At 35.3% G+C, this 22,909-nt stretch overlaps 1 protein-coding gene across 1 annotated transcript; it reads right to left on the reverse strand.

Moving 5' to 3' along the window:
- Positions 1–2,397: 2,397 nt before the first annotated feature.
- LOC103051752 (interleukin-5 receptor subunit alpha-like) lies at positions 2,398–21,406 on the reverse strand. The gene is made up of 11 exons (XM_088144985.1): positions 21,291–21,406; positions 19,656–19,769; positions 19,138–19,251; positions 14,303–14,444; positions 14,034–14,206; positions 13,182–13,306; positions 10,196–10,222; positions 8,603–8,729; positions 5,289–5,382; positions 4,201–4,279; positions 2,398–2,533 (listed from the first exon to the last, which is right to left on the reverse strand). Exons 3-11 carry the CDS (start codon positions 19,220–19,222, stop codon positions 2,453–2,455), a joined length of 933 nt encoding a protein of 310 aa, XP_088001111.1. The 5' UTR covers positions 19,223–19,251; positions 19,656–19,769; positions 21,291–21,406; the 3' UTR covers positions 2,398–2,452.
- Between the last annotated feature and the right edge of the window lie 1,503 nt (positions 21,407–22,909).

Below are 22,909 nucleotides of genomic sequence, written 5' to 3' on the forward strand. Positions count from 1 at the left end.
AGAGATAATGTCTTGAAATGTATCTCCATTAACAAGGCAATTGGCAACTGACCCTTACTAAATATTTTTTAAGTATTAAGTAAATTTTCTGTTATAAATAGAAGAAAACAGTCATATTTTTACAGCGGCCAAGTTCATCCCAAAAGTTGTTAAATATGTTCAGTTCATCACTTCCGTCATCATATAAAAATGATGATCAAGGGGCTCTGATTTTTGTACCAGAAAAGTCTGGTAAGTAAAACCAAGAAAAGAGCGGCCAAAAGTGTGTTGACGGAAAAAGGTGCAGGATGAAGCCCAGGATTGAACTTCAAGGCTGATAGCCAATCACACATGGGTATAGCAGAATTACTGTGTAGTGTTGTACACAGACTTGGTTTGTATATATACCTTCCTAATTTTCTGCAATAAAATTATTTACCTAGTTTTGTGTTTGCTTGGGAATGTGGAATTGGAATTGTTTCATAGCCATGGCTAACGAAGCTCTGATTGAGCTTTGGAGTCTCAAGTGATCTTTCTAACATTTCTTAGCGGATGTGGAGCTTGAAAGCAGCAATAGCATCAGGACTAAACAGAACAAACATTTTCTTAAATAAATTGCGAATAAATTCTCTTGCATATAATATAAATTCTATAGCAATTTATAGGTCAGTTTACTGCCTATATTTAAACAGGTTATCCTATAATGTGAGCCTTTGATATTAAAAGGATCAACATATCACCTAATATTTTCAAGATGTATCTTACACCATTAAATGGAGGTACTGAAACTGATCCTTAAGGATCACAATCATTTGTCAATATTTCAAAAGTCCCACATGTTCTACAATTCACAATAAGCCTAAGTGTCTCTCTCAAATGAGCATATATGTTTTCTCAAGAAAGTTTTGCCAAGATAACTCTAAGATTTTCAATTTTAAAACATTTAAAGCATACAAAAATACATGTGGGAATTTTGAGGTAGGGTCCTAGATGCCTTCGCAAAATGCTTGGCATGAAGTTTCCATTCAGAACTAGTTTATATTGCTACTTGGAAAACAATAATTCCTTCCTTATGAAATACCTCTTCATAATGGAATCTTTCTATTTTAAAACCCATACTGTATATACTCATGGATGAGCTGAGAATTTTAGGCTCCAAAATACACCCAAAAAATTAGGTTCAGTTTATCCATGGATGGGCTTATATATGAGTATATACAGTAATACTTTTTTAAAAGTACCTATATATACTCATGGATAAGCTGAACCAAAATACGATGAAAAATGTGCCACCCGTGGATGAGCTAATTGTGAAAATTCAAAACAATTTATTCTGGAAAACAAAATTTATTGATACAAAATATGAAAGCAAAGGAAGTCCTTCAGAATATATTGAAAAAAATACAAAAAAAGTCAGTTTATCTGTGGATGGGCTTATCTGTGAATATATATGGTATCCTCCCTTAATTATTGTTCTGTGCAGAGTACTATGGGGTGAAGGAGGCTTGTGCAAGATATCCTCCCCAATTCAATTTTCCTTGTTTTCTTCCAAGTGATTTCTTAAAATATGTCCCAGCTGATCATGACTGCAGACCAAATTGATAAACTCAAGATTCAGCCTTAGTTCTGGATCTTTTTAGATCTGTCCTTGAATTGAACTGACAATTCCTTAGAGACAGCAAAAAGATATCCACTGCAGATTGGATGTGCAGTGTGTGTGTTCATGCACAAATGCATACATGATAGCAACAAAGACTGTTCTTTCAAAAGTTCCATTTCCAAAGACTGGTGAGTTACTGTGGTATTTTTTGCCGAAAGGTGGAGACCACAAAGTTCTCATAAAAGATACGGGAGCCATAACAGAAAAGCAATTATGGACAAAGTAATTAGGAGGGTGGAAAAGTATTTTTATCAAACTTAGTTGGTTCACTGTACTCACCAAATTTCCTTACACTGACCAGACAAGAAACCCAACAAGATGAATTAATTCTACTTTATTAAGGCTATGTTAACGAATCTTGCAAGTCTGAAAGTGAAATCTTCCACCATTCTTTTTACTGCCTGAGTTAGGGTAGATCCTTTCTAAGTTTCTTAGAATACTGCCCATTACTCTCTGCCCATTACTCAGTTGCAGGCTTTTTCCCTTTTATCTGATCGTTCTCTAGGCAGCATAGCTTCTCCCATCTTCAGGATCATTCTCACATTCCATTACACCCTGTTTCTGCGTCAGCGTCCACAGAGGAAGTAAAAAAAAAGCAAGATGGTGGACGCAAGCTCTGCCCCTTTTCTACATGCACCGATGAATCTAGCCCCTTCTTGACAGCCTCCCTCTAGTAGCAGATCATTATCTTAAGTCCCACTGTATTTACGCAAGTGCACTCATATTTTGAAAGGAATGGATAAACCAAATATATATACAGGTTTTCTTTTACTATTTTATTAGTTTGTTTTTGTTTTGTTTTTGTACAACACCTCATACTTTTTGGGAGCTGGCAGTCATTTCTTCAACCACTGTTATTGATTCACCTGCTACTGGTACTGGGATCACCCACTTCTACAAAAGGGAAAATAAAATATCTTTGCATTAATTCCTAAAGGTCATGATTGATCCATTTCCATTTCTACTTCATAATTCATTCCAAATGACTACTTATTAATACACATAGCCAAAACTCTTATTTTTCCCTGCATCTAGAGTTGTTTTCCAATAGAGAGCCAGGATAGCAAAGTGGTTAAGGTTTTAGACTGGCATTGTGGAGATCCAGGTTCTAGTCCACAATCAGCCATGAAAACTTAGTGGGTGAATTTGGGCTAGTCACTCTCAGCACAAATTATCTCACAGGATAGATGTTGTGGGGGAAAATGGGAAGAGGGAACAGTATGTTTGCCCCCTTGCAGTTTTTGCTATTTGCCAAAATCCTGGGAGAACCAAGGCCAGACATTCTTCCCCAGGAGAGCATTCCATGGCCTTGTTGCTACACATGAAAAGTCTTCTCTTATGTACTAGATAACAGCTTCTGGCAACTGGAACATCTTCAAAAATACTTTTCCTGTTCAGCTGGATTCATAGTGGAAAAGGTAATTCCTCTCAGATCTTGAGGCCCTCAGATTTAGGATGCTAAAAATCAACACCAATACTGTTGTTGAGCTGAGTAGGCAATTGGCAGTCAGTGCAGATGTTTATGTACTGTAATATTTGTACTTTGTACCAAAAAGCAGCAATATTTGGATTGAAATGTTTAAAAAGAAAAGGGTAAAAGTTGTTACCTCCTTTTATTTCTATTTGGATGGCAATTTTTGTGTGATACTATTTTAATTAATTAATCTATCTAGTAAACTTATAGACCACTTCAATCACAATTTGCAAATCTAGCTGTCTGACATGAATTAAAAATAAACAAATAAAGAGAAATGTTCTACATGCACTCCTGTGTATCCTCTTTTGAAGGATTTGCGCAGCTTTAATTTTTATCTTTTATGGATAGGGAGGCAGGCTTGAAAAAAAAATCCTTGGTGTTTTGACACCTTAAACTAAGGAAAATGTGTCATATTGCCTAGCAAGGTTTGTGTGTTGAATTGCTTTTTATTTTTACTCCAGAAATCACTATCCCACACTGTTACCTGCATTAATTGATTATTACTAATTTCGATTAAAACAAATGTTGGGTAATTTTCCTCTGGAGAAGAAATATTTTTCTCTGACCTCATTCTAAGTTATTCTAAAATACATCTTGGAGGGCCTGTTTTACACTGTGGGTTCCTTTCATCGATCCCACCATTCTGAATACATTCAATATGATTCAATCTTCCATCCCATTTCTTAATTTTTCTCCATTTTTAACATGTTAGCGCCTTCTATTATGTAATAAACCTATTACTGTGGCCAGTATATAGGCAAAGCACATTATTGTCCATACTGTTTAATTTGCATGAAACTGTGGACTGGATGTGAGCTTAGCTGATAGACATAAGGACAACATAAATTGAGGGGAACATACTCACATACCATTGTTAATGATACTCAACATCTTCCGAGAACTACTTCTCTATCTCAGATACATTTCTATTCTTAATGTATACTGACACAAATGAAATTAAAAGAATGACAGAACCAGTTATTAACTTAGCAACATTAAAATTATAAAGTGAGTATGAAAGAGTTATTCATGTTGACATCAAATATTTTATAGCTCATTATATTTAGCACATTTCACAACCCACCTCCATATTATTTTCACATTGCCACATTATATCTTTTGGTTGGGGAACTGGATCAGTAAGCTTTTGCCATATGTGTTTCCTGTAGAAAGAAATATTTGGGGCATTATCCCAGATTCTTCTATCTTGAAATAACTTGCTATATGTGCCTGAAAATGTGAAGCAACATACTTTTAATTATGTGCTATTTAAGTGTAGACTATTCATTGTGCATATTTAATTGTACCACTTCCTACAGGGGTTGAGAGCAGAGCAGCAAACTCTAGAAAAAACAGTAAGCGGATGGAGCCAACTTTTGCAAAGCTAGATGCAGAAATAAGCAAAGGGTTCAGATAGATTCTGACCCATAAAAATACAAAAAGCATTCTACTGAATCTTCATTAATCCAAACCAATTGCACTGAACGAAAAGAAAGAGGAGACAGATGTCATCCTAATTTAAAAAAGGTATCTGAGGACGACAGTCAGGAGGAGTTCTTAAAGCAGGCAGTGGGAAACCGAAGACATTCTGAGAAAGAAAAGTAAAAAGAAAAGGAGAAAAAGCAGAAAGAAAAATAAATGAAGTAAAAATAAATAAAAAGACAAACGAAGAGTCAATAGCTATGACAAAAGAACAGGCTCAGTGCAGAAGATGGGTTTTCGTTAGATCTATATCCATAGTGATCAGCAAAATGAGCCTTGCCATTTTTATAGATTCTTGTTGGGTTTGTTAATTAGCTCATCTGCTCTTCTTATAAAGTAAACTTAACATAATTATTGTGTAATAATGGTTGCATTTAATCTATTTTTAAAGTTATGGCACATGTACAATTTTTCTCCCCCTACAAAAGGAAAAAAATAATCCAGATATACCCACTCTATTAAGGAAAGATTCAAACTTAGTAAAGGTTGCTTAGGTTAAAAACATCTGCTTCTATTCTTTATACCTTCCCAACATCTGCATCTTGCCTAGTTATCTGCTCTCCTGACAAAGTGCTGATTTGCATTTGAATTGTTTAAGGGCTAGATTTATCAAATGCCAGTACAAAGGCGATGCTAAAGTAAGAGCTGTTTTCTGTGTCTTCATAACAATGAAAAATAATTACGTTTTACCTTTTACAGATCAAACCCAAGAGCACAATTATTAAGATGGTTCCAAGTACAGAAAAGACTAAATGCAGTGTAGGGAATGGATTGGGTTCAGTACCTGAAAGAATAGCAGGGTTTAATATTCTTATATTAATTTATTTAAATAGAGATTCAGCACCACATGATTACAGAGCAAAGATGAAGCAGCCTCATGCTGCACTAAACTCTTTCTTTTGGTGGGAAAAAAAGAAAAAGCCAAAAGCTACCTTTGACGCTAAATGTACCATCCTATTTAATATGGATATTTAATAAAACAAAACATTTTAATACATCTGTACATAAATATGACACTAACAGGAAAATAAAATAAATTGAATGAACACTGATCTGCACATTCCTATCTAGGAGATCATGTACATATTGGCTGCTACGTCTTTTTAGGAGAGCAAAATTAGGTGTTCATCTAAGAAAGGCAAGTGAAACCTGAACAAAATTACAAATGTGCTCATTTTCATGTTTTCAACCAGCCTGTATTAGGTACTTTATAGGAAGTTTATACTTCAAATGATCCCTGCAGGGAAGAAGACAAATCTGCTGTGAACTTGGTGGGATTTTGGAGAAGGGAATGCACCAAACTTGGTTATGAAACTGGCTTTAGCAATAAGGAGTAGTGCATCTAGATTGGTTTTTCTACCTCCATTTTTAGAAGTCCAGTCACCTTGTCCTCAAACTCAAACCCAGACAAAGGGTCATTCTTAAAACTTGAGAGAAAAAGTGATAATCCAAGAGGAAGGATGTTGAATCTAGGGGTTCCACAGAGATAATCACTGGCTTCAGAATGACAGATGTGACCAGGTGATCAAAGCTCGGCCTTTTTCAATGCATTGCACACAAAAAACGGTGTTGGGCTTTGATTGTCTAGGTGCCCCTGCCATTTTGAAGTCAGTGTCTGTCACTGTGGATGTCACTTTGAGTCTGAGAAAAGGGCAGCTGCACAACTGAGAACAAATCTTCTTGTTGCTTCTCCTACCATCAAAGAATGGGGAAAATATTTTAAAAAATGAATCTTTGACTATCACATCGACATCATCTTCAGAATAAAGTTGAGATGGAATTGGGAACATTCATGGAGGGAGGAAGAGTAATTTGATTTTATTGAGATAAGTGGTATTTAAAAATAAAAATAAAAATTATTATTTACTATGAAGGGATACAGCAAATATAACTCTTTGCAGTGTAGGATTACGAGAGGGTATCCATATCAAGTGAACAAAACAATATTAGGTCACAAACTAAGGATGCCTGAAACAAGAGGGATATCATGGTTCCCAGACTTTTATGTCATTTTTTTTTTTTGTGGATATTCGTATAATCTATAAAAATATCCAAGCCCTTGTTAAATTGGTCATTAGATCCATTTTCATTTTTAAAGTTAATTTTAAACGTTAAATTTTTCAAGAGAAGCTAGGGTCCAGGTTTTATTACACCACGTTTCAAATGACAACGCTTCTAATTTTTTCCAGAATCTGTCAGTCACTATTCTAGATACATATCTATATATCTATATATATTTGGTGCCTTTAAGTCAGTCTTGACTATTGGTGATTACCTAGACAAGTCCCTGCAGTTTTCTTGACAAGATTTCGGAAGTAGTTTGCCATTGCCTTCTTCCTAGGGCTGAGAGAGAGTGACTGGCCCAGTGTCCCCCAGCTGGCTTTGTGTCTAAGGCCGGACTAGAATTCATGGTCTCCTGGTTTCTAGCCTAGTGCCTTAACCACTACACCAAATTGGCTCTCTGAACATACAGATAATAAGAGTGTAATGATAGTTTCAATGTATTTCAATGGTATATTAAAGAAATAGATTTAACTATACTAATTGTGCATTTGTGACAATCTTTAGTTTTGTGATGGCATTTTGTGATGGCACTGACTGTATACTGCTGTACAATTACCTTATCATATTGCCCCCAGAGATTCTATAGGTACCATTCACCTATACTTGCTCCAACATTTTGGTGAAAATTATTTGATAGATGTGCCAGTGTTACTATGAATGAGCATCTATGAAATATCTATAAATTAATTTCAAATTAGTTCCTATGGTTATGCCAATACAAATTTATTAGTTATATTTGTTGCCAATTCTGTTCAAATATCACATTCTGATTCACATTCTGTAATCCAGTTAAGATGCAGTGAAACATCTTGATCTAAATTTAAATTTGGGGGGGGGGTTGTTTTTGGGGTTTTTTTTTTAGATTTCTTATCCTGCCTTTATTATTTTTATAAATAACTCAAGGCAACATACCTAATACTCCTTCCTCCTCCTCCTATCTTTCCCACAACAACAACCCTGTTGGGCTGTTGGGCTGAGAGTGACTGGCCCAAAGTCACCCCGCCGGCTTTCATGCCTACAACAGGACTAGAACTCACAGTCTCCTAGTTTCTAGCCTGGTGCCTTAACTACTAGACCAAATTATTATAAATTTCAGCGATCATATGGTTTTTGTGTCTCCCATATCAAGTATTAATTTTCACATTGCATTAATAACTTGTGCATTTTAACATTATCTTTGTTAAAAGGGATAATAATTGGTGCCAAATGGCCCATAGTAGTGGAATAGGCTGTCATCACCTTTTAATTTTTTGACTTGAAATTGGGATTTTATTCTCATAAGCATATCTAAACTGAACTAAACTAAACTTATTTATTACAATCCTTCAATACAGCAGCAGAAATAGGAGGTGTTTTTTTTTAATGTTCTGAGAATTTAAACGCATTATCTCTATCAAGGTACTCTAAGATTGCTTGTATCAAAAGCAGAGGCTCGCAATTTGAGACCTGAAACCCTTGAGTGAGGCTGTCCCCAGAGGCTTTCAAAACCTTGTCACCAAATTGTAGTTTTTAATGTGACAAAGTGGGAGGAATGATTAAATACATACACCAATACCATGCGGTATTAATACAATTAATTAATTGTATTAATTAATTAATACAATTACTAACGGTAATTAATTAGATTTTGCCCCAGCTCTACCAATTTCATGTAATGTTACCCAAACACATCACTCGAAAGCCAAGTATGGGCGTAAATTATGAATAATTGCTGAACTGCCAATAACCAACTGAAATGGAAGTTCCTTGCCAGACTGTTTTGTTTATTGTTTTAGTTTAATGTATAACCTTACATAAGAAGGGAATTACCTGAATATATAAAAATTATCTTATTTTTCAGTGTCCATTTTTATATTAGGAAGGTCTTAACTAGTAGCTGACTCTTAGAAGGAACGTTACCATCAAGAAGGAAAAATAATTAAGGAAAAAATAATAATTACCAAACTCAATTGGTTCACTCCATTCACCAAACTTTTTTGAAATTGAACAGATGCTTTCTCCACCTGTGCGAATTCTCAGGATATATTTCTCAGGCTTTGGGCAACCAAAGTATGTTTTATTTGGTGCCTAAAAGCAAAATATTTATTTACTTAATTTCCTGCTTGATGAAATAACAATGCTTTCTATATAAAAATTCAATTTACCTTGAATCAATCACATTATAGTTATTGCATTGCTTGCTTATAAAAACAAATAGTGTAAAAGCTTGTTTCTTAATTTCAAATCTTTCTCACTGCATTGTGACTATGAAATGTTTTATAAAATGGAATTAGGCAAAGGGAACAAATTCTGTTGTTTACTCCTGCTACTGAGCTTTAGAATATGGGCATTCTTCATATCACAAGGGGAAAAAAATTAACAACTGCTTTGTTGGTGCCCTATGCACAAGAAAAGATGAGGAAATAGGATTAATACCTTGACCATCGGAGTCAGGTTTTGAACTCTGATAAGTCCTGTGATCTAAGATTAATGCATTCTAGGGAACTTGTTAAAAATTACCACAGTTCCCACTGGGACCAAATGCAAGTGTTTTCTGTTTTGCATCCAATCGCTTAATGATTGGACAAAAGCTAAAGTCAGTATTCATCTCCCCAAATAATCAGTAAACTGACAGTTTATGTATAAACGTAGAAGATGCCTATGTATCTCCCATCTTCTAGGTTTAAAATACCAACATTCCTAATTTAACAGCACACATTCATATCGTCTAAGAACTGCTATACAAACAAGAAAGAACACATTGCTGCTGTGTATATGGGGAACAATTTTACATTTTAAAACAGAGGGCAGAAGACTCTGAGTTATTTCCAAAATTTAGAAACCCAACCCCTAAAATGGCCCGATGATGACTTTTTCATACATCATTTTCTTTAAAATGCATGTACTTCCAAGTTGCGTGTTGTGTTGCAATGCAAGGAAATGGCATGATGGGTATATATGCTAGGTTGGAAATCTATTTCCATAACAAAGAGACCAAACAGATGCGCTTTAGCCTATTCACTACCAGAGTATTTGCACATCTAGCTCTGTAGCATGAGAGTGCAATTTGCCAGAGAGGCAAGTAGAAGTCTTTCCGTCACTTACTCACCCCTTTCCTAATGCTTTTTAATTTTTTATTTTTTTTAAACGGATTAAACTTAGTTCTTTCTGTGTGAAGAGCAGAATATCTGCTTTTCTGTATGAAGACAATATCTGCTCTTCCTCTTGAAATAGATATCATCCTGACCACCTAATTTTAAATCTTCTAAGTCCATTTCTCCCTTCTCTAGCAGTAGCTTCAATGAAATTTCTTGCTGTGCAATTTTATACGGGTGTTATTCTGCCCCCTTTTGCTTATGTTTATCAAAATCTTTCTGGTGAAAAATGTAATTGTGCCCATCTACTTGTTTTGCACATGTACCTCTTCATGTTTAGAGCTTCTGGAATGTTTTCAGCAGCATTTTCCCTTTTGGGTCAAATCTGAATATTAATAACAAACCTAGACAAAATGAGATGATGAAAGAAACAGCTATTTATGAGATAACAACACTTACATCGATGATTGTATTTCTGATTTCATCCTTGGAAACAAAGGGGAAAAATAAAATCATTATTACTACTGATAATAATTTTGTCCTTTTCCAAACTGGAATTGATTTTCCACAATCAATTATATATAATAATTATAATAATGGTCAAATAGTTTCTATTGATAAAAGGATGTTGGGAAGGAAGATTATTTAGTTACTTTTCCTTTTAACACTTTTATTTACATTACATTACAAGCAGGATTTCTTTGGGGACATTCCTACATTTAGTTTCTGAACGTATTACCATCTCTTGTTTCAGCCCATCTGGTGCTATGCTTGTTAAATATGTTCTGTCCTCATTTCCTACAAACACTAAAGAAGATCTAGCCAGTGCCTCCATGATTTTTTCTTTCCTTGCTTCTCTTCCACTTTTTTGCTAACTACATAACAGTAATGAGAAAAAAGTTATTTCTGCTCATTTTATTTATTTATTTATTTAATTTGTCCCTGCCCATCTCCCCACAATGGGGGACTCTGGGCGGCTTACAACATACAACGTTTGCTCACCTTTGATTTGTTGTAGGCCCAGTACCCTTTATTTCCATTGGGTCATTTATCTTTTAAGCAGATCTTCTTTCTGTCCCTAAATATTAGAACTCTCTCTTTTATTTTAATCACTTCCTATTCTAAATTACACAAGCAGGCCTGCTACATGACAATAATCCTATTCTGATGAACATTTTTGCCTTCCTGTATCACCATCTCCTACATCCAGTTTGCCTATATTTGTAATAATTTGTAATTTATTTGATTTAGAACCCCATCTTTCTACTTTAGCAAATACTCAAAGTTAATAAAAATGAAAAAAAAAACTAAGTAGTTAAATTACAATATTGAAATTAGAGCTGAAATTAATAAAGCCAGGTGAAGAAGATACGCCTTGACAGATTTTCTGTACATCTATAGAAAACACTTCCATCAGAACCAGCAGCAAAGCAAAGTAGTTGTGCCTGCATATGTACACATACAAACACAACTTAGGAAAGCCTCTTCACACTTTGTGAAGTATTGCTTCTGGATGCTTTGCATAGCCTATATGGCAACCCATACAGATTCAGTACAAGCCTCCTGAGATCCTTGAATCTATTTGTGGTCTAGATGGCACATTATACATCAATTACAGCTTCTGAACACTTAAGTGTAGTTCCATATAGTGCACACTGAAATCAAGGTATGGATAACTGTCATCTGGATAACTATCACCAAGCTCATCAGCTCAAGAAAGCTTGGAACTGGCACACTAGCCTTAACTGTGCAAAGTGCTGGTCACCATTACCAGTTATGATGATCAAAAAAACATTTCCAGTCTGTGACATACTCTTTTAGGGCAAATGTTGTGTCATCCTAAACAGGCAGATCCTCAATATCTCAGCCCAGTTTCCTGTTCAAGCACATCACTTCTGTCTTGTCTATGTTTAATTTCAGCTTGTTCTCCCTCATCCAGATCATTACTGAACTTAGACAACATTCAAGGGAACCAATTTTTCCTTGGTTGGATAGTAAGAAGCAACATAGCTGGATGTTATCAGCATACTGATGAGAGTCCACACCAAAGAGATTTCATGTATACGTTGAACAGCATGGGGACCAAGGTGGAACCCTGTGGAACATTATAATAAATAGCATAGGTGTCAAAGAGTAGTTCCCCTGCACCATCTTCTGGACATGACTCAACAGCAAAATGTCTCAAGTCCCAATTTCACCAAATAGCTCAAAGGGGTATTATGGTCAGTTGTACTGAAAAGATCAAGGAGAACTCATTGAGCCATACTCTTCCCCCACCAATCCAGTTTATGGCATAAATCATCAGTTGAGGTGGTCAAAACAGTATCAGTAGCATATCCCATCTAAAAGCCAATTGAAACTGGTCAGGTAATTCATATGCAGTTGAAACTGCAATGTCAGCACCTTTGATTATGTTTTCCAGTTCCAAAATTAAATATTTAAAATTAGTCTATATTTCTATACTTCCAACTGATGTATATATTTGTATCTGGTCTATAACTTTGGAAACCAAGTCAAGGCAGAACTTCAACTGCAGGGAAGGCATCAGCTGCAAAGAAGGCATTTTAATCAGGTCTCCTCTTCTGCAGAGATTCGCAATAATACTTTAACTATAATGTACCATATTTCAAGGAAGATTAGTTCCTTGAAATATGTTTTTCCTTTATATTAACATATGCAGATGACTTTCCTAAATGTTAATGCACTGAGCAGATGAATATAGAAGAGTTCTTTCCTCCCCCCCCCCTTTTTGCAAGTACTCACTATAATGCTTGATACAATGCAACCACTTTGCATTCCTATAAAGTTTTGGTAAACTATAACAGCACTCAGAGACTTACTAAATAAAATTTTGTCCTAATGCAGTAAATCCAAAAACCATCCTGCCTATGTGAACTAGCTGATCTATACGTAGATATCAAAATAAAGCCCATTTTATCAAGCTAAAAAAGCCAGATCTCCAGCCAGTACATTGTTGCTGGTTATTAATGGATATAATTACACTGATACTACTGCATGCATGGAACAATGGCATAGTAGTTCTGTGCGTGTGCGCGCGCGTGCACATGAAATTAGCATTCATTCAATTTTAGAACTTGCACAAGAGACTGATTAGTCTTGGCAGCACACTTGGCAATAGACTTGCATGGAACTATATAAAGGTTGTGTTCCCAAGAGTGCCTGGTAGGTGGAAAAGCCCACCTACTGCCTAGGATGTCTGGGACAATAGAGTCCTTCCATCCAACTATTTCTGGGATTTTCACCCTGTCTTATTCCTGTCCAGGTATATATGAAACCATGGAACGGCCCTCATGAATTCTTTAAATCAATGAAAATCCGGCAAACTGTCCAAAATTTGAAATATTTATTTTCCTATAGATTTCATTTTCTGGCTCAAAAATTGACATTGGACTAGCAAGGGAATTTCCAACCTCTTGGCTCTTACCTTTATTTGGAACTTAAAGCATTCACTTCCAACTTTACGAGAGCTTGGAGGAGGTTTCCACTGTACTATATAATATAATGGTGATTTATAATTCACGGTAATATTTTGGGGCGGCTGAAGCTGTTCTGGAATAAAATAACCAGCATTGTAAGTAACAGATGAAGACCTAGGAAATCATGTATATATGGACAGACATAAGCAGAAATACTATGAGAAGAGAAGGCAAAATGAACACAAACTCCTCAACCCAGATTTGGTAGGTACATATATTTCTTTATTAGTTCTTTCTGCCTGCTAGATTAGTGAAAACGTACTACAGGCAGTCCCCAGTTTAAGAACGAGTTCTGTTCCCAAGGTCTGTTCTTAAGTTGAATTTGCGTGTAATCTGGAACAACATTATTGTATAATACTGTATAAGTAGTATTGTGTAATGAACTTGAAGCATTGTGTATTTAACTCAAAGTTTGCTACAATAGGCTCCATTCTTAACTAAGGGTCGTCCTTAAACTGGGAGTTCTTAACCTGGGGACTATCTGTAATATTTAAAATAAAGACCTGGTTCTTCTCATTTATCGCAAGTCAGAAGAAGAATTACCACTAAGGGAAAAAATGTAAAATACTGTTTACATATGTTTTCTTCATAAAAGGTTGCAAGACTATTTTTTTTTTAAATGAAAAGTTAGAATCTTAGAGGAGGAAAGTCCCCTACAGTCTAGCTACCGATCATTAGGGACATACCATGCTTGGCTATCTTATTTATAAGATATGCCAATATATCTATGATATAATATTTCTATTATTGTTAGTTGCAAGCCCACCCCAATTCCCCCCCACCCACCATTTTTTTCTCACCTTTTGCAAAAAGTCGGAAACTCTCAACATATGGCTGAATTGGAGATTCTGTGCTTGATCCATTTACTGTAACAGTCGCAGGGTATTGATTGACCGTCACAATAGGGAAGTAGCAACCAGCGTGTCTCCCAGACATGTTACTTATGTAATGTGGACACTCATTTTCGTTAGCCCTGTTTATGCCAAAAAAAAATTTATGTAAAGCCAATCAGACACAGTATACTTTCAACCAGATTTTTTTTTCAGTTTATTAAATGAAAATGCATTACTTTTGATATGCTAAGTACAGAAAATACTGGGTATCTGAAGGAGCATTTTTGCCAGCATTCCAAGTACAATTCATAGTAGGGGCCTTAAATGGATATGAGCGAACAAAACAGGAGAGGTTTTCAACAGATGTTCCATTCATACCTAGAAATAAGTAAAAGTTGAGAAATTAAATATTCAGGGCAATATGTTAAATGATATATAAGGATCAGTATAAGCTAGAAGCCTTTCAGCAAATTCCAGAAAAATTAACCTTTTTTTTTCATTTGTTTGTTTTGATAGACCAAAGCTGAAATTTCAGAACTCTGCAAGATCATGCTTTCTAATTTATTTATGCTCAAATATTGTATGCTACCTGCTCATACGACTCTAAGTAATAGGATGTCTGAAGTTTTTGATTAATATTTTTAAAGAAAGAATGGCAACAACTACAGTATAACAGGGAAATCAACTTGATTTTCTGGCTGTTGTTGGATATGAAATGGAATGCATTCTCTTCTTGGGGAACTTTTATCAAGATCTTACCCTTCTTCTGTGCAGAGGCTAAGCCATTGCAGAAATTATGCCATGTCAATAAACCAACAATTATTATAATAATGGAACCTAATGTATATGAAGAAATCCTTGAATTAAGGATGTAGCAAGAGATAGCAAATACATACAAAGGTAGGTCTATCATTTTCACTTTTAAATTAAATTTAAAATTTGGCCTTTAATTAATTAATTAATTAATTTTTGTTGTTACAAATGTAGCAGATGCTGGGCTGTCAGTTGCGGACAAAGATATCGCATGGGCAACAAGTTAAAACTTACTTCCCTTGTTAGATTCTTGATCCAGATTGATCTCTTCACACCTAAGCATGTAGCCACCCTGAAAATTCAGGGTGGATGCCATTTCTTGGATTGCTTTTAATAATGAAAGTTCATAAAGAAATAAAGAAATTGAAATATAGGGAGAAAATTTAGTGCCTCAGGGCCCCTTTCAGCTATAAATCTGTTCATATCTGGTATTTAATTTTATTAATCTTGTATGAATGTGCAGACAAACCCCATCCCACATTCACCAAAAGTCAGCCATTTCTGAATTGAATCAACATTGAAGCTAACTGTGGCATCACTGAACAACCAAGGCTGAGAAGAGAAACAAGGGTCATTTCATCTCTCTAGTAACCTTAGGAGTCTGGAACAGAAGTCCACAATTGTCTGAGACAGAGGGAAGTCTATTTCAGGAAAATGGTTATCTCTGAAAGGATAGGTAAAGTGAATTTTTTTTAAAATATAATTTTATTAAGAATTTTGATTACAATAGTAAAAATTAATACAAACTGAAGTCAGAGAAAGAAAAAAATAGAAAAAAGAATAAAAAGTATAGGAAAAAAGAAATAAGAAATAAGAAAAAGAAAAGAAAGAATATAATAAAGAAAAAGAAAAGAAATATATAAAGAAGTGACTTCCAACCTTCATCACAACAAGTATAAACAAATTTAGTAACTCTTCACCCCCTATAAGGTTACAAACAGATATCTCTTCATCTCATATCCCATCCCTTATCTATAAGCAAATCCATAAAACATCAACTTTTCAATCCTGGTGTCAGCAAAAAATGCATAAAGGGTTGCCAAAACATTGCAAAAAAAAAAAAAAAGAAAAAGATCTTATTTTAACCTTGATCAGATAAACTAACTTTATATTCCTTCCTTTTACTTCTAACAGTCTTAATCTTTAATTCAATCAAGTATTGTTCTAGGATTTGATTTTTCTTCAATTCTACTTTATCCCATCACATAGATTTGTTCAAGGCTTTAACAAGCCTCTTTTGTAGATCCAATAAGAAAACATTTTCCAGGTCATTCTCTTGGTTTACCATTTGAATTTCCCTTTTAAGTTTTAAAACTTCAGCCAGTTTCTTTTGTACATCCAGTAAAGTGTCTTTTTCCAAATTGTTCTCTTGGCCTGTCATTTATAGTTCCATTTTCGATACTTTCTCTGTCTTGTCAGATAAAATTTGTTCCACATCTGTCATTCCTTCATTAACATCTTTTAGATATAGTCTATCCATAGAAACAGACATCATTACTAACAGTGTTGATATTATAGTTACTAATTTCTGGCTCCATTCTTCAAAGATATCCTTTAATGTTTCTGATGTAACGTTTTGTGTCATTTTGTAAGTCCCAGTATTAACTGACATCAAGAACAGGCTTGTACTTTTTTTCCCCCTTTGCTTAGAATATTTAGTCCCCTCTAGAGACCAGTTTCTAAAATCATAAAGTAACTTATCTTTATTATGACTACAATAGCCAGGATTGCCAAAGTAAATCTGTTTCCCATAAGAAGCTATTTAGTTTTTATAGTTAACTAGACAACCCATGACCCATTGAGTCATAGTTTCAGAGATATTTCCTTACCTAAACAGAGAAACAGAATGACCAAGGGCAAAAAAGCAGTGGGAGTATGAGTGACTTATGACTTGTGCCAGCTTCCCCATTGACTTTGCTTGTAGGAAGCTGGCAAGGAGTGTCAGAGCTCTTCCTTCCTTCCTTCCTTCCTTCCTTCCTTCCTTCCTTCCTTCCTTCCTTCCTTCCTTCCTTCCTTCCTTCCTTCCTTCCTTCCCTCCCTCCCTCCCTCCCTCCCTCCTATAATATAGGCTTCCACCATTTGCCCTCCTCTCACAACCCTCAAGAAAGCCCTGGTGAAGCCTCTTCTTCCTCAGCTGACCTTCAGAACTGCCTGCCACTTTGCTGTGGAGAGGTGGAACAAAGGGAGCCACAAACCCTGAAGAAAACTGCACCCTCACTCTCCATTCCAACATGTCCCCAAGGGCCCCCTCCCTTGAGAGAGGAAGAGGGCTCACCTGTCAACCACCAGCACCCCCCAGCCAGCCTGACTTTGCCAGCAGACATCTGAGTTGCTCCCTTTCCTTCCCTCAATGCCCACCACTGTTAAGAGATTTCAAATTTCTGCCTCGGTTCCAAAGCAGCCAATCACCACTCATCCGTCAGGCCTTGCTGCCAGCCAATTGGGTGCAGGAGACAGAGGGATGTGGGAAAGAGGTCAGGGATATGTCCATGACGATCACGTGACCTGGGCTATCTGTGGTGGTGGCAGCACAGCAGTGCTGAAGCGGCCACAAATTTCCCAAATTTCAATCCCACGGGAGCTATGGGTCCCATATTTTGGGCACATTCTGTAAGTTAGCCCATTTGAGGTACCTTGGTTCAAAAATTGTTGCCCTGTGACCCACACGAGAGTTTTTGTAGCATATAGATTCCAAAATCTTATAGTAAAAGTCAATATTCCATTACCTACATCCTGAATCCATTTATAACTTTTTTAGATCAAAATCTTATTTAGCTTTTTGCTGTTTATTTCAAATTATTTAAGTTCTTAGGCTTATAATTAATTTTTATTTTGTTCAGAATTGAAGATAAAATCCATTCGATTACTTTTCAGACTTATTGTTCAGAAGGTTTCTAATAGCTTTAAGATGGTTAATAGGTAATTTCAAAAGATGTATTGTTCAAGATTAATTTTTATTTCATCCATATATTTAAAGTTTAATAGTTCATCTCTCTATTTATATTCTTTGTACAAGCTCACTGTGTGTTTTATGAAAGTAGGTATCTCTTTACAGCAGGGTTTCTTTTATTAGTATCATCTTGTGGTTTGCCCAGAACTTCATGTTTTCTGTTTATAGTTTTTTTATGAGAGATCCTTCTAAGTCATTATCAGAGATTTGAACAACTTTACAATTTTTATTTCATCTGCCAATAAATATTTTCTTTTGACTATCTAAAGCCCTAAAACTTTAAAAAGAATACTTTCCCTTTTCCTTTTTTAAATATAAAGCTTGATTTTGTTTATTTCTTGTGGGATTAGTTTATCATCCAAAAGGTCAAGGGAGAAGGGTCTGATTTCTCTAGCGACATGCCTTGGCATTACATGAGTAGAAGATAACACTATAACATGTATTTCATTTCTCTATTTGTTTATCTTTTAAATTGTCAGACAGTAACAAGGTATGGGGGCTCTATCTCTCTCACACATATACCAGGGTTGCAGGGAGGATGTACTCCCTAGAAAATATGTATGATAATTAGAGCCATGAAGCTGCCCACTAAGGTACAAGTCAAAGCTAAGTCATAGATGTCTATGTGTGTATTGGTAGGGAGAACAATATAATATGAAATGCAGAGCATAGAGACAGCAAGTCTGTCTCTTCCTTCCAAATGCATTGGAGCCAAACATAGAAGTCTGACAATCTTATAAAGTGCTTAAAAGTATCATATAATGGCTTAGATGTCCCCCCACTAAGCTTTTAAAAATTGTTCAAGTCTTGTAAATTTGTTAAATCTGAACTCATATCATTTCCTAAGATCTTATGCAAAATCCTGAAATCTTGTGATTTTGGTGAGATTCGAGCCATTTTATGGTTCTTAAAGGTACATTTGTATTTAATTTTGTGGTCCGCAGATGCTATTTATTTGTAGGTGCTGCAATGCCTGGAGGGACCATATTAACAGCTAACTTAGATAAAACATCATTACTCGTCAATGGGTAAGGGTGAATAAGATATCTTTGTTCCCTGTAGAGTCTTAAATCCATGCATTTTCCCCATTCCACTGTGGTTTGACATTCAGTAGCATGGCTGTTACACTTGAGCACAGCATAACATCAGTACAATTCTGGTGCAGTGAGAGAGTAATATATCAACATAGCTCCTGATGTTACTGGTTCATGGAAACAATTAGCAACTGTGCCTTCTTTTCAGGGAACGGCGAGGGATAAAATTGCAATGTAAAAGAACTTGAAAATCATTGTGAAAGTACATATTTACCTTTCTCCTTTGGAAAAGCAACATGTAATGCAGAGCAGAACCCAATGAGCCAGCTCATGTAAATAAATCCTAGAATGGTGATCATTTTATTTTCCGTATAAACAGGAAAGAAGTCTAGAATGAAAGAAATGAGTTGTTTATTTGTAAATAGTATCAAGGCCTTTATGTTGTTTAATTCCTTTGTAAATGTTCCCTAAAAACATGCAATGTTTTAACCAGTCCAAGTAGAGATTTTTATGGTGGACAAGAATTAATAATAATTTTCAAGGCATTAGATAATAGAACATAGTTTTAACCATACCAGCAGCTCAAAAAGTCTCACAATCCTGGCCTCCTAGATTGGTGATTTTTTGTTTGTTTTTGCTGGGGTGTGTGTGTGTGTGTGTGTGTAAGATGGTAATTTAAGGAGCAAAATGAACATTTTAAGGAACCCATGTGACTCCTATAACCTCCTGACTTTCCCCCAAATTAGCTATGGCCCCACTACTTTATAGTGTGACAAAACGTGATATACCTACCTCTGACTCAATGTGTGTGACTGGTTTTTCCAAAAGAGAAAGCTTTGTTAATAGCTGACTTGAAGAAATGCTCCTTTGGGTGAGATGGATTTCTGAACTTTTAATGTTGCATGTCTGTTTAAAAAAATAAAAATAAAGTGTGGCTGAAGAAGGGATTTGAAAAGCTTAGCAAAAGAATGAATTCAGAGAATAAAAGCTGTATTGCAATATTTTTGTATTCACTTATAAAACTTCAAGTTTTGTTAGAGTTCTATTGTTCTGTTTAGTTTTTCTCTTTACTTTCAGTTCTTCTTTATACTTTCTGGCTCATCTAGTTTTAGCATTTCCTGTCTTCTTTCTCCATATCTGTTAAATGAGATGTGAAATTAACAAGTTTGTGAATGGGAAGTATGACATTCTTATTGGATTGTTGTTACATACGGTGATTGTCATTGTCACAACTATCATCTGCAAAAAACCAGGGGTTGCTTTAAATATGCCTGGTTTATTAGAAGCTAAACAAAGCTGGAGGAGATCCTGCAGACAGTTGTCATCTAGTTACCTTCTACATTTCTAAAAGTACAACTCCCTGATCTATGCATGATAGTCAGAAAAATACTAGCCTGATTTTACTTCTGAGAGTGAAATCCCAAATCTACAGAAATTCCATGTGGGACTTTTTTTATATCCCTATCTCACACTTCCATAAGGAAAAAAAAGGATGTCCCCAGCTGCATAATTCTTCAGATATGCATAGTGGCCTACAGTAATATTCAGTACATATCTGAATAAGCCTCACTAAGTTCACGAAGGGCTATTCCCAGGTATATGGCTATAGGATTGCAAGGATAAGCCATTCAAAGAGTTTCTTCAAAACAGAAATGCATAAGATTTTACTTGAGCAGTTACAGCAAAGGATATCTTAAGACAATGCATGTTTTGAAGCCCTCTTGCATTACACAGACATATATTGCAACATATATACAGTATAAATACCATACCTATTCTTAAATAACATGACTGCAGAAAATGCAGGATTTCTTGCATTACCCTATTCCTTGATTCTCACCAATTTAGCAAATAGTAATTATAATACTACTACTAATAAATGGAAAGATAATCTAGTTACATCCTAATATTTGAAAATCATTATAGTAAGGTAATTGGTAACTTACTGCTATGCCCTCTTTTGAATGAAATTATATAAATAATAAACTATATATCCAGTTACATACATGCAGTCATACATGGATGTCTCATGCATATGCATAATAGTAAAAATATAAAAATATGGAGAGTGTAACATTTATAATATGATAGCCTTTGAAGTCAAGAGGAAAGATAGGGGAGGCTGTTTGAAAGACAGCAGTTTTTCAACTGATGGAGAACAGGACATTGGGTTGACAGATAGATAGAAGTATGTGTAGATTATAATGAGAGGATTTTGGAGGTCTAGAAATGCCAGATTACTTTAGTTGGCAAGGGACTGGGAACTGTATTTTGTTGAGGTGTGATAGTTGCCAGTTGCCATACTGATGAAAGGGCCAGAAAGTGTAGCAGGTTAAGCTTTGAATCATGGTGATAGTCTAACCATTAAGCTTACAGTCCCCCCCCCCACCTTTTAAGCAAAATAATGTTTTTCTGATGTAAACTTACCTCTATTATCTACTTATCTGTTGTCATCTAGTTATCTTCTGGATGGGGAGTCTTCCTTACCTCCTTATCTTATCAGGGCTCAGGGAAAACTGGTGTTGGAGGGAAAGTATAATAACACAGTTCTAGAAAAAATAGTTTCTTCTCAGAATCAATCTTACGTCAGTAAGTTCCTGTTCAGAAAAATGAGGAAGTAGATTAAGGCTAGGGTTTTAAATCCTTTAAAACTAAACAACCTACTATTATAAATTCTTTAAACTAAAAAACCTACTATTAGTTTTTATAGATATTTAGTATCAATAAATCAATTTGATATGCAAATGTTAAGAAATGAGCGGAATAAAGAATTAGAGGTTCCTATATTGTCAAAAGAAATGGGAGAGTGTCTTAACTTTTATAGCAAGAATGTCAGTGGACCTCAAATTATGACTTATACAACAAAAAATAATATTTAGAATTTATTGGACTCCATTACATTTGTATAGAAAAGGATTGTCAAAAACAGCATTTTGTTGGAGATGTAATAAGGATAATGCTTCTTTAAAATGTTTTTACAATGTCCTATGCTCACCACAGTTTGGTAGAAATTAATGGACTATATAAATATGATTATGCAACAAAATCTAAAATTTTCAGAGGATGATATTCTTTTGAACTATATACCTAGGACATGGAACTTGACAACTGGACAATGGAAATGGATTCTCTGTGCCCTTACTATGGCCAAAAGACTGATATTGCAGCATTGCAAAAATAAATGTATGGCCCCATTTATTCAATGGATTGAAGACCTGATATCACTTGCTACTTACAAGTGGATTGCCTACAGACGTAGACTTTGTATGGACAAGTACAATGAAACATGGGACTCATTTATATAAAATACAGTAGGTTAAAAAAGAAATAAAAAAGGTTAGATTTTAATTTTTTTTTTTTTTTTGGTGGAGCTTATACTGTAGCATCTTCAGTCCAACTTAATAGTAGAACCTGCATACTGAGCATGCACTGTGCCTTCCGGGGCATGTTTTGATTGCTATAAGCCTTAGCATGTAGCAGTCAAAGGTTAACCCCCAATTTGGAATAGTTTCATTGTTTCTTAAGCTCTTAACCTCAGTAGGTTTCTGCACAGTACAGTTATTCAAAACGTCATGGCAATGTGCCAAAAATTGCCTGGATCCTTTAGTACATTGCAATGGTTCACAGATAATCAAATACCAATTTACTGATGTCCTCCAGGCCTGGACTGCAACAATGAACTTCTTAACTAGGAAGATGGCAACCCACTCCTGAACTAGGAGGACCATACTGGCAGCTAATGTGGAGTTACCACACTCAGATATTTAGTTCATAAGTAAGAGAAGAACTTCCTAATGAAGAAATGTGGAGGTCATAAAAGTTTCAATGTTTTTGGTGATCTATTCAGTTGATCTAACAAATGTACTGCCCAAATTAAACTGACCATTACAACATTATTTTCTTTTTTTAAAAACCAAGATAAAATTCACTATCTGGGAAGGCTCCACTGTGCAAAAAGAAAAAAGAAAAACAAAGATTTGGAATATGACAGACTAAGAACATTTCGGGGGATTGTGATACCCATAATTGCTTCATCAAGAATACCC

Source organism: Python bivittatus, unplaced genomic scaffold (assembly GCF_059951505.1).
Source record: "Python bivittatus isolate LINGU-HERP-01145 unplaced genomic scaffold, Pbiv_v1 ctg000350_np1212, whole genome shotgun sequence".
NCBI lineage: Eukaryota > Metazoa > Chordata > Lepidosauria > Squamata > Pythonidae > Python > Python bivittatus.